This window comes from Canis aureus, chromosome 8 (assembly GCF_053574225.1).
Source record: "Canis aureus isolate CA01 chromosome 8, VMU_Caureus_v.1.0, whole genome shotgun sequence".
NCBI classification, from domain to species: Eukaryota; Metazoa; Chordata; class Mammalia; order Carnivora; family Canidae; genus Canis; species Canis aureus.
Window position 1 is genome coordinate 51500058 of NC_135618.1, and position 10883 is coordinate 51510940.

The 10883-nt window shown below is 44.8% G+C and overlaps 1 protein-coding gene across 1 annotated transcript; it reads right to left on the reverse strand.

Moving 5' to 3' along the window:
- Positions 1–3168: 3168 nt before the first annotated feature.
- RPS15A (ribosomal protein S15a) lies at positions 3169–10218 on the reverse strand. Its single transcript, XM_077906755.1, has 5 exons — positions 10063–10218; positions 8874–9011; positions 8173–8252; positions 4886–4971; positions 3169–3314 (listed from the first exon to the last, which is right to left on the reverse strand). The coding sequence occupies exons 2-5, from the start codon at positions 9004–9006 to the stop codon at positions 3221–3223; spliced, it is 393 nt and encodes a 130-aa protein (XP_077762881.1). The 5' UTR covers positions 9007–9011; positions 10063–10218; the 3' UTR covers positions 3169–3220.
- Between the last annotated feature and the right edge of the window lie 665 nt (positions 10219–10883).

Consider the following 10883-nt stretch of genomic DNA (forward strand, 5'->3'; position numbering starts at 1 on the left):
GCTTCTCCCTCTGCCTGTGTCTGCCTCTCTCTCTCTCATGAATAAATAAAATATTTTTAAAAAATAAAAAAAAAACTACTAATCTCACTAAGGCATTCATATTTTTAGGTGAAAAGATAAAGTAGAATGGTACATGGGAAGATTTATGGCAGAAGTGACTTTTTAAACGGCTTTTAGGGACATCTCCCAGGAACAGGAAAAAAGGTATAGAGGGGGCCTTAAGCAAAAGCTCAGAGGTGGGGCACATAGTGGTTCAATTCAGGAATCAGGATTGGTGGGTGTTAGAATAGTGGATTAGAAAGCCAATGGAATCAGACTTGGGGTCTCCCAGAGCTTGCTTCCTTTGGGGTCAGGAGTGGAAACCAAACTTCCTAGCCTACAGTGAAACATCATCTCTCAGAGGTTGACTGGACCAAGGCAGACCTTCTCCCTTGCCCAGAGAACTGACTGTTCTCCTATCTAGCACCATTACCAGAGTTAACCCACATTACCCAGAGATTAAGACAAAGCAGCCTCTAAATGAGAACACAGGACACACTCACCAGACACAGCTGTCCTCCCAGGAGGCTGCCTTTGGTAGTTTTGACCTTTCTGAATTTTTCAGTCCCTGATCAAAGGCCCTATGCTCTATGGAATTGCTCCAGATAAACATATGGGTATCAATTTTGCATGTTCTTTTCAGAAAGTTCATCTGCCATCTGTCTACAGACTTTAGGTTAAGAATCCAGGGTCTGGATAGGTACTGGGCTTCTTCCCCCACCCCAACACCGCCTCAAAGTGTATCTGGTAGGCCCAGATGATCAAGCTGTCAATTCCCTTCCACTCTAACACCCTGGACTCTGCCAGCCTGTGGCAGAAGCAAAGCTGGGAGGGAATGCTGGGTTCACACCACAGAAAGGTACAACCCATCTGAGGCAAGTTATCCTGCCAGGAGGTACCTAATTGGTCTCCAGACCCTCAAACCTTAGAATCTGGCCTGGGCCAACCAGACCACAGGTCATTTTATTACTCTATTTACTGGGTCTCAAAAATATGGCTAAAGCCACCCACTTCATATAAACACAAGGGACCTACACCATTAAATCCATCAACTGGCCACCCAATTTTCCCTACCTCAGCACATATCTTTTTCTATCCCTGACCACTTCCAAAAGGCATAAGATTCCCACAGTAAATGGTAGGGACAAATGGGGACTGTCCTATTTTAGTAGTGGATATCAGTACTCAGGATGAGGATTCATTCAATCAAGATGTACTTACTGGGGCATCCGCCATGTCATGTGGCTAGGGGTGAGATAAAACAGTAAAAACACATGACCTATCTCCTAAGAGCTTACAATCTCATCATTACTTCACCTCTGACAAATTCAACTGCATATATGGCTGCCCAAGTGCAAATTAACTATTTTACATAATCTCATCTTTCTCCTAACACCTTTAACAGTTTTCCATTATGTCCACTTCGCAGATGAGGAAATTGAGACTACTTAACAGAAATACAAATTTCATTTCCAGCCTGTTAAACCCCTAAAGCTCATGTTAATTACACACGATCTTCCAAACATTAGAGGCCCCAAACCCAGAAAAAACCTGTCAACTAGCTTTCTTCTAACATTTTACCAAGTGGGGCCATCACTTGCCACATCTCTAGGGCCAGTCTTGGCATTCCTAGCTAGCTCCATCTTACAGTAACCTCTTTCAAATGTGAGCCATGCCCTGGCCCTGCGCTGTTTCAAGTGTGCTCTCTCATTCAGCATCCTCATGAAGTAATTTCTTTTTACCTAATAGGGAGACCCATGTAAGCTGTCACTTGCCAGAGATCACCGTACAACCAGAGCAGTGATAATTCAACATCCCTACCCAGATTGAAATATCTGACTGCTGAAAACTACCTGACCTACCAGTATCAAAGTACTCTTAATGAATTATCAAAAAAAAAAAAAAAAAAAAAGTATATTCTTCTGAAAAGAAGAAATCAAATCTCTATATCCAACAGCTCTTAGCACCTCATCCTATTGGAAGTTAGACTTCTTGAAATCAGGGCTGCAATCTGGCAGTCATTTCACTTTGGCTCACATCACTAAAAAACAATTAAGAGTAGCTGCTGTCCTTTTTAATAAGGCTGTGAGCTGCCTTGTTCATCCTATTCCCTTACCTGGCAAATATAGTGGGCCAGGTACAAAATGCCCGATCTGGGCTCTCATCCAGGTTCCTTTCTACTTGGCCAGACCCAGACCTTTCAAGAATCAAGTCTAGCTTGTGCTGTCCAACATGAACACCAGCCACATGTGACTATGGAAAGTGGCTAGTCCAATTAAAATGTGCTTTAAGTGTAAATAAATGTACAATACACATAATCTCAAGACTTATTACAAGAGTAAAATTCCATTCATTCACTATTAACTACATGTTGAAAAGTCATCATTTTCAACACAAATGTTATTTAAAAACCAATCCAAACTTTACTTGTTTAATGTTAACTCCTAGAAAGTTACTTAACACATGTGGCTCTTGTTACATTACTGGACAGCACTGCTTACAAAGGAGTAGGGAGCCTTGGTGTACTTCACAGAAGCCACCCTACCCTCTTTGGTGGCTGAGTTCCTTACAAGCATTCCTCCAGGTAAAGTGGCCCAGCAAAGGAATTCCCAATTCCAGGAATACATTTGTGACAGGTTTACAGTGAAACTAGTTTTTAAAAGAAGTTTCATTTTTCTAAATGACAGCTTACAAACACAAACTGCTAAAATGTTACTGACAGGCCATCCAAATTTACTTTGATCCATCTTAGTGAGCTGTGAGCTCTAGTCTGCTTCCTGCCTGCTTCCTTATGAACACTTCCACAGGTAGCCAGGTCATATTTTTTAGGGCAGTTAACAACAGTGGATGAAATGTGTATTGTCAAGCTAAAAACAGGAACAGCATCACTCCTTCCAGGGTTAATGTAAGACCCCGGAAGGGAAAGCATCACCACCTGGACCTCAACCCAGATTCAGCCATTCAGGGATAGATACAACTTCCTCTGGTGAACCATGAGCATGATGGTGAGTTATCACAAGTCAAGACTTCCTTGTTCACTTCGGGAAACAGCATCCCCCAATGAACATAAAGGCTGTACACAGCTGCAGATGCTCTTGCTACTCTGCTGTAAAGTTCAAAACGACCGAGTGAAGCACCAGAGTCCATTGAGGCATTTTATTTGCACGTATGAATTACATCCCTAGAAAAAGAATCCCAGGATTTTCCCTCCTGTGTGTTTTCGTCTTGCTTCTTCATGGTCCATGATGCCAGCTGAGGTTGTCAGTACAATGAAACTATGGAGAGTTAAGAAAAAAAAATGCTGGTGAGTTTTTCCTAAAAATAGTTCAACATAGAGTGGCTTTCTGGTACAGAAAAAGACCAACATTCCTAAGTGCTTAAGACACCTTCCCATAATAGGACGCAGAGACTAATGCTGCCTCCTAGCGCTGGCACTGTAGGCATGGATCCTGGAACCCAAAGACCCAATTCCAACAATCTCAGCCACACAACACACTCATATAGCCCTGCCCTCGGCTAACACTGAGAAACAATGCTATTCAGCTTAACTGAAAACAAAAACTGAACAACTTTAACTTCAAAAATGTCACTTTCTGTTCTCAAGTAAGGAGACAGGGCTTAAAGCAATAAAGTGTTGATATAAACTTGAATGAATGGTTTCTTCCACTTACTATGTGATCACAGGCAAGCTACTATAAAGAGACAGTCATGTGGACAATGGAAATCCCATCTGGCCTGGCTATCTCATGAGTTACTATGGGGATCAAAGTAAGACACATAAGGTGGTATCCCAATTGTGAGGTATGAAAATTAGGATCATAATTACAATCAGAAATGACTCAATCCTGGGCAGCCCGGGTGGCTCAGCAGTTTAGCGCCTGCCTTCAGCCCAGGGCCCGGGATCAAGTCCCACGTCAGGCTCCCTGCATGGAACCTGCTCCTCCCTCTGCCTGTGTCTCTGCCTCTCTCTGTGTCTCTCATGAATAAATAAAATCTTTAAAAAAAAAAAGATGACTCACTCCTAATAATATATATACACCTGTAATTCAGTAACCATGAAGTGGGAGGAAATCCAACCACATCACCAAACAAACATGATGGAGGGGTGCAACTTAAAAAGTTCTTAACCACAGATAAGCACTTACTATGTTGCTGTGTCAAATCTTTTTTTTTTTTTTTTTAATTTATGATAGTCACACACACAGAGAGAGAGGCAGAGACATAGGCAGAGGGAGAAGCAGGCTCCACGCACCAGGAGCCCGACGTGGGATTCAATCCCGGGTCCCCAGGATCGCACCCTGGGCCAAAGGCAGGCGCTAAACCGCTGTGCCACCCAGGGATCCCTATGTCGCTGTGTCAGATCCTAAAGTTCTTTACCAGAATTAAATCAGGTGATAATATAATTTAAGAGAATAATTACTATTTTAACAGATGAAGAAACCAAAGGACATGAGCTACCCAAGGCCTCACAGCTTTAAAGTAGGAAAGCAAGCATTTTACCAAGAATGAACTCAGTTGCCCCAGGAGCCTAGGCTTCAGAAGTGATTCCAGCCACAGAATGGGATCACACGAACACATAGTATGAACTATATGCACTGAGCCAAAAGAGCAGACATTAAAGGGGACACAAATCTCTCTCTCACCCTGGACTCTCACAGGCCTCAGACCCTGAAGCCTAGCAAATGAAATGTGGCAGCACCTAAGAGCTAATCCTGGAGTCAAGATGGTTGGGGATGGAGACAATTACTACTGTAACAACAAAAAACAATAAAACCTCAGCTCAAGGCAAACTGCACCACAGCAATCCTTAGCATGAATTTCTTTTTAATGAGGAAAATTAACTCACCCAAACTGGCGGGATGGGAGCAGGTTATTCTGCCATTTTTCTAGATCTTTCAGTTGTACATCAAATCTGGGGCTGATCACTCCACACTGTAAAAGTGTAACAGAAAACACTGTTCACATCTCACCAATAACAGGAAAACTTAGTTAACACCAACAGCATTTACATCTGAATAGTTCTATAAACTGACCAAATCAAAATTTAATGGGTAACTATTCTGTGCAACTGTGATATAAATGTCATTTGAAAAAAATCACCTTTTATACTGCATTAAGACTATGCCTACCTAGGGCAAGAGAAAAGTATTTAAAAAGTCAATAGAAGAGACAGAACACAAGACAATACATGGCAAGATCAGGTTCACGGTGTACATCTCTATTTAGTAGGGAGTTGTCCCGGAACAAGCCGCCAGATTTTGAGGAGGTAAGAGACCAAGCCTTAGACAAAAGTTGTAGTCAAACTTTTTTTTACATAGTGAGGCTGAAATAAATGTGGAATCTCAAATCATTCACCTATAAACTAAAAACGTAAAATATTAGAATTTGTGGAACCACAGACACAAAATTAAAACCTAAGAACTGGTATTCCACATCAGTGAACTACCAGGATACATTTACAACCCCAGACAAAATTTTCCAAACTAATCTAGCAAAATGAGTGGAAAGCAAACAGAGTTCCTACAGTCAGTTATCCCACCTGTTTGCTACTGGGACAAAGCAAGAACTATCTTTCAGTGTGAGCTCCCCAAGAGCCAAGTACTAAATTGTAATCATTCAATTATCTGCAAATCCTAAAACACAGTAAGTGTTGACACGTTCACTAGCAGGTTATTTGCACCTACTGTAGGCTTATTCAATGTCTCTGATTAGATCAAGTGAGTTTAAAAGTAAAAGCTGAGATCAAAGAACTCCATCAGACCTAAACATGTGACCCCTCCCCCCCACACACACATCCCTACTCTACAAATCACTGATACACTTAAATCCATCAGTGCAGAAAGGTTCCTGCTTTATACACCGGAAATGATCATGTGAGAACACTCAGGATTAGCACCATTGAAGTATAAACTCCAGAGGACTAAGGCAGCAGGAAGACACTTGTGTGCCCACATTCACCCAAGTTCAAAAATGCCTAAAAGGATACTAAAGACCCCTATGAGGTTAGAACGTATTCAAATCTTTAGAATAGTTACACTTCCGCAGGCAGATCTGAACCCAAAGCACTGAAAATGGGCCTATCAGGCCCACCAAATGCCCTAGGGCAGGAGGCCCACTTAGATCCCCCTTTACGTAACAGGATCTTAACAGCTACAGTGTCACTTAATTGTCAAGGGCAATCCCACACCACAGGAATAGGGAAAAACAATCCTTCCTCCAAGCAAGCTATGATGGTAACCTTTGAGGCCTCCACTCTACACACCCAGGCTTCTGTGTATTCCAGCAGCAAAATCCCTCATTCAGCTAATAGATTTAAACCTCTCCCAAAAAATAAAAATAAATAAAAAATAAACCTCTCCCAAAGAGATCTTAGGATGTGACCAAACCAGAATTTTAATCTAATTTCTAAAACTACCTTACTTCTCTGCCCCATTAAATTTCCACAGTATGGGGTACATCCATCTTTCATAAAGGAAACTGAGGCGACAGTGTCCTAGGAAGAAAACTCAACCTCAGAGCAACTGATTAATTCAAGTTTGTTTTGCTCAACCAAAGTTAGACAGTTAGAATCCAAGTTAGGTGCCTGTCAGTTAAAGAACGGTCTCCCACTCAAGTAAGGATCTCAGAGTCCTGGGATGGAGACCCCCTTTGGGCTCCCTGCTCAGTAGAGTCTGCTTTTCCCTCAGCATCTAAACCCTCCCCTTCCCCTGCTCGTTCTCTCTCCCCCTCAAATAAATAAAATCTTAAAAAAAAAAAAAAAAAGTCAGACAGCTAAGGAGCAGGTCCTGGATTTCAAATACCTCTTAGGCGATAATTTTTCAAACTACTTTACCACCGAACAAGAACGCCACAAGTGAGTTCCACTTGGGAAATACCCTGTTCAAACTTATTGCTCATGCTTATTTCTCAAGTTTTATGTATGGTCAATATTCAAGAGAAATTTGGTGCACAGCACTTATCCAACTTACGATTTTATTGTTGTTGCTTTTAAACATCAAGTCAGTCTTCCACAGGACAGCTTAAAGATGTTCTATAAACTATTGGAACCAGCTCCCCCACTCATTATCAACTATTTGGGGGACCTCAAGCGTAACTCCTATCTCAGCTTCGCAACTCCTAAAATTAGGGAAAGTCTACTTCAAGAACACACCTGTGAGAGCCAGCAACAGTGAATCCAAATTCTACTTTGAGGTTCGAGTCTAACAACTAAAACAAAACAGTCTCAAAAGTAACTTGCAAACTCTCCTAATCGCTCGTGAAAACTTCACATCCAGTAGTTTTCATCTAACATTAGGTTATCTCCCCACACACACGAAGCAAATTTACTATACAGGGAAGCAAACTTTATAAAACGAGTTACTGGACCAGGGAATATCCTCACCAATTAAATCTGGCCCCGCCACTATCCACAACTCATTTCTGGGCCAGTTTTCCCCTCATCTGTCTTGGACCAAAGGAGATCAGGCTCCCTGCAAATCTGAAAGCTAGAAACCGGAACACAAAATGCAATTCAGGGACCCTAAGTTGTTATAGATACCTATCCCCAAAATACATGCAATAAGGTAAGCCACAGTCAAACAGATCACATAGATCCACTAGGTTATGCTGACAAATCAAACTGAAGAGGAGTAAAAAACTCAGAGACCAGTAGAGCCCACACCAGCAAAAATAAAATATTAATATTGTCAGAGAACTGCATTCTGTTCAAAACCCACAACATAATCACCAAGAGAGAGAACAAAGTTATTTACAGATAGGAATAAAGGTCCTCCTTGGGTAGCACAAATTCAAGCTGGGGGCGGGCGGCATACCAACCAATATGCAAACACCAGTACTACTGCATCAGGTGCTCCTTTCACCCCACCCACCAGCATCTCCCTTCAGCTAGCCCATACTCCCCAAACATCAGCTCAACTAACAATTCTAAAGCAAATACACCTTCGGAGAACAAATCAACCAAAGTGTGATATAAAAGTTAATAGATTTTAATCAATTCCTTTTTTTTTTTTTAACCTAACTGGATAGAGCAAGCACACTAATTTGGTTTTACAAAGGCAATTACAACATGTTTGACATCATGTTTGATAATCCTTAGGAAGAATCTTCTATGTAGGAAATGAAATCAATCCTTACCTTGTTTAACCTGCCTGTGAGGTTCACAACAATTTTCCCAGCTCTGTGATCATCGATGATTTCAAATTCGCCAATGTAACCTACAGAACATAACTGGCTGTATTAAATGGAAGGTAACGATTTAGACAAACCTAAATATGTATGCTCCCATACTCCCACTGTTTGCCTCCTAGATTCTTTCCTCTCACATCATCCGATTGTTTCTCTAATCAGTTTAGATAGATGGTTGTTATGAATCAAAACTTTCATAGCCTAGTATTTCAAATTTAGGAGCCATCACCCAAAAATAACCCACCCTGCAATTCTAACAGCAGGATTATTTTCCCCTTGCCCCTCCCAAGACACGTAAGAACCCTCCTTCCCATCCCGAGGCCCTTAGAGAAGAGCTCGGGGCATGTTCAAGGACATGTTGCAGCTGCCGTATTTCATAAAGAAAGGCCACCTTAGCTCCCAAACGACTAGCAGAGCAACCGTCACAAACTTCCTCTTCTTTTCAACCGCCCCTACTCAGTGCTTCCTGAATAGCCTCAGTCCAAACTATGCTGTCCACACCCCAACTCAACTGCCTTGGTCCCCCCAGCAGGACTGCCCCTTTGCTCCAACTTCCCAGTCCTCTCCTGCAGCTTCACGTCTACTGAACAGACTCTGATAGTCTCACGTGGAAGCACAGAGAACACGGCAGCGACACAGGACACACTTACCATGCTTCATCATCACAGTGAGAAATCGGACGATGACTTTGGAGCATGGCCTGATAAGAACCTGGCGCTTGCCTCTCTTTTCAGCGTTGTTGATGCTCTTGAGAGCATCTGCCAGGACATTCATGCGCACCATTGTGGCTGTTCAGGGAAGGAAACACAAGAGGTTTTACCGGCATCCCCAACACCAAAAGGCACCCCATCACTCCACTGCCAACACCTCCTCTTCTTTCCGCCCCTATACGGCGAGGCTGTCCCAGCTCCCAAGCAGGCAGGTTCCCCAGGATCCCCGGCGCAGGGTCAGCCACCACAACCACCGTATCAAGCGGCCGGGCGGTCGGTCGGTCACTCACTCACTCAGAAAGGGGAGTGACCATCACAGGGCACGTTTTTTCCCCCAAAAACTGTCAAGTCTCGCAGCCCCTGTACTATCAACACTGTCCTTTAAATCCGCTCATGCGAGGTCAGCCTCGTCCGAACACCCAAAGGATGCCACTTCCACGAACACTCCGTAACGAAGGAGACGTCCGTTGTGTGTCCGCCCACAGCTGCGTCCCGACAGCGCTCGTACCACAGCGGCCAACAGGGAGCAACGCTGTCCGCGCACCTGCCTCCACGAAGGCGGGAGGCCCTCCCTCAAGCTCCCACCCTAAGGACCCAACCTGCTTCTCCAAGCTGCAGAAAGCACCAGTGAAAACTGTGGAGCCACGAAGACCCAGGTTAGCTCCCACAGAGCGCCCCCGGGCGGAAGCAGTCTTCCCCGCTCAGCGGCCTCCCAGTCGCCTAAGCTCGCACGGCGCGGGCGGGAACGGGAGGCGGCACAGCCCACCGCGGCCGCCGTTCCCGAGGCTTCCCGCCGCCCGGCGCCAAGGCGCTGCCCAACCACCAAGCGGAGGTCCTGGGGCCGCAAGGCCGCAAGTCGGGGCTACGGCCTCTCCGGGCGGTGGCAGCTCCGGTTCCCGCCAGTCCTGCGGCCTGCGCTCCACAGGCCGGACTCCCCCAAAGTGCAGAGCGTGCGGCGGACCGGCATGACGGACTCTCCCCCACGTCGGCTTAAGCCCCCCGCAAGGGCAACATCCTCCGGCCAAGAAGGCTCTGGCATCATCAGAGAGCACCGAAGTCGAGGCTCAGACTGCAGGATGGCGCCGATGGCCGACGGATGGCGTTGGGTCGCTCGGAGAGAAATACTCACCGGCTCGGAGAGATGGCGGAAAGAGGACGGGAGGGGCGAGCGCACGGAGTTATGGGAAGCGGGTGGCCTATCGCGAGACTTCCTCAGGAGGGCCCCCAAAACTACGTCGCCTGGCGAAAGACCGCGGAGGAAGGGGGCGGAGCCTCTTCAGGGGTGAGGCGTAGAGAGCCGATAGAATCGACCGCTCCAGGTGAGGCCCTGGGGAAGGACCGAGGGCGCTCCCTTCCAGCGCTTCATCTATCAGACTGAGAAACTGAAAAGGAAAAGGGCCCAGATGTTTGCTAATTTTTATGATAAGCCTTCGCCACTTAGATGTTTACATTTGCGTATTTATCATTGCGAGCCTGAAAGGACCCATGCAAATCGATAACACTCAGGATTCTTTTTTTTTTTTTTTTTTTTTTTTAACACTCAGGATTCTGAGCTGGTAGCTTTTTATCTCTAATTCTGCACGGGGGCAAGAACGAATTTTGATGTCTCTTCTCTGAACCTTCCCCTACCTGTAAACGGGGGAGGTGGGGTTAATAATAATAATAATAATACTCCTAATAGTTATCAAGGGGGGCTGGAGCGTGAGGCTCTTGATCTCAGGGTGATGAGTTTAAGGCCAGCATTGGGATCCACGCAGGGCATGGAGCCTGCACAGGAAAAAAAAAAAAAAAAAAAAAGGTTATTTTAGGATCAGATGAGCTAATGGGGCACAGGATTTGCACAATGTCTGACATGTACCAAATACTTTATGAATTTTAACAATGGAAACAACAGGGAGGGGACGCCTGGGTGGCTCAGTGGTTGAGCGGCTGCCTTTCGTTCAGGTCGTG

What these genes read in the sequence shown, in the direction of transcription:
- RPS15A (XM_077906755.1), bottom strand. Translation starts at nt 9,006, where the DNA reads ATGGTGCGCATGAATGTCCTGGCAGATGCTCTCAAGAGCATCAACAAC. An exon ending in CACTGTGATGATGAAGCATG is followed by an intron (nt 8,253 to 8,873) that starts GTAAGTGTGTCC and finishes TATGTTCTGTAG; the next exon opens with GTTACATTGGCGAATTTGAA. An exon ending in CTCCCATCCCGCCAGTTTGG is followed by an intron (nt 3,315 to 4,885) that starts GTGAGTTAATTT and finishes AACTCTCCATAG; the next exon opens with TTTCATTGTACTGACAACCT.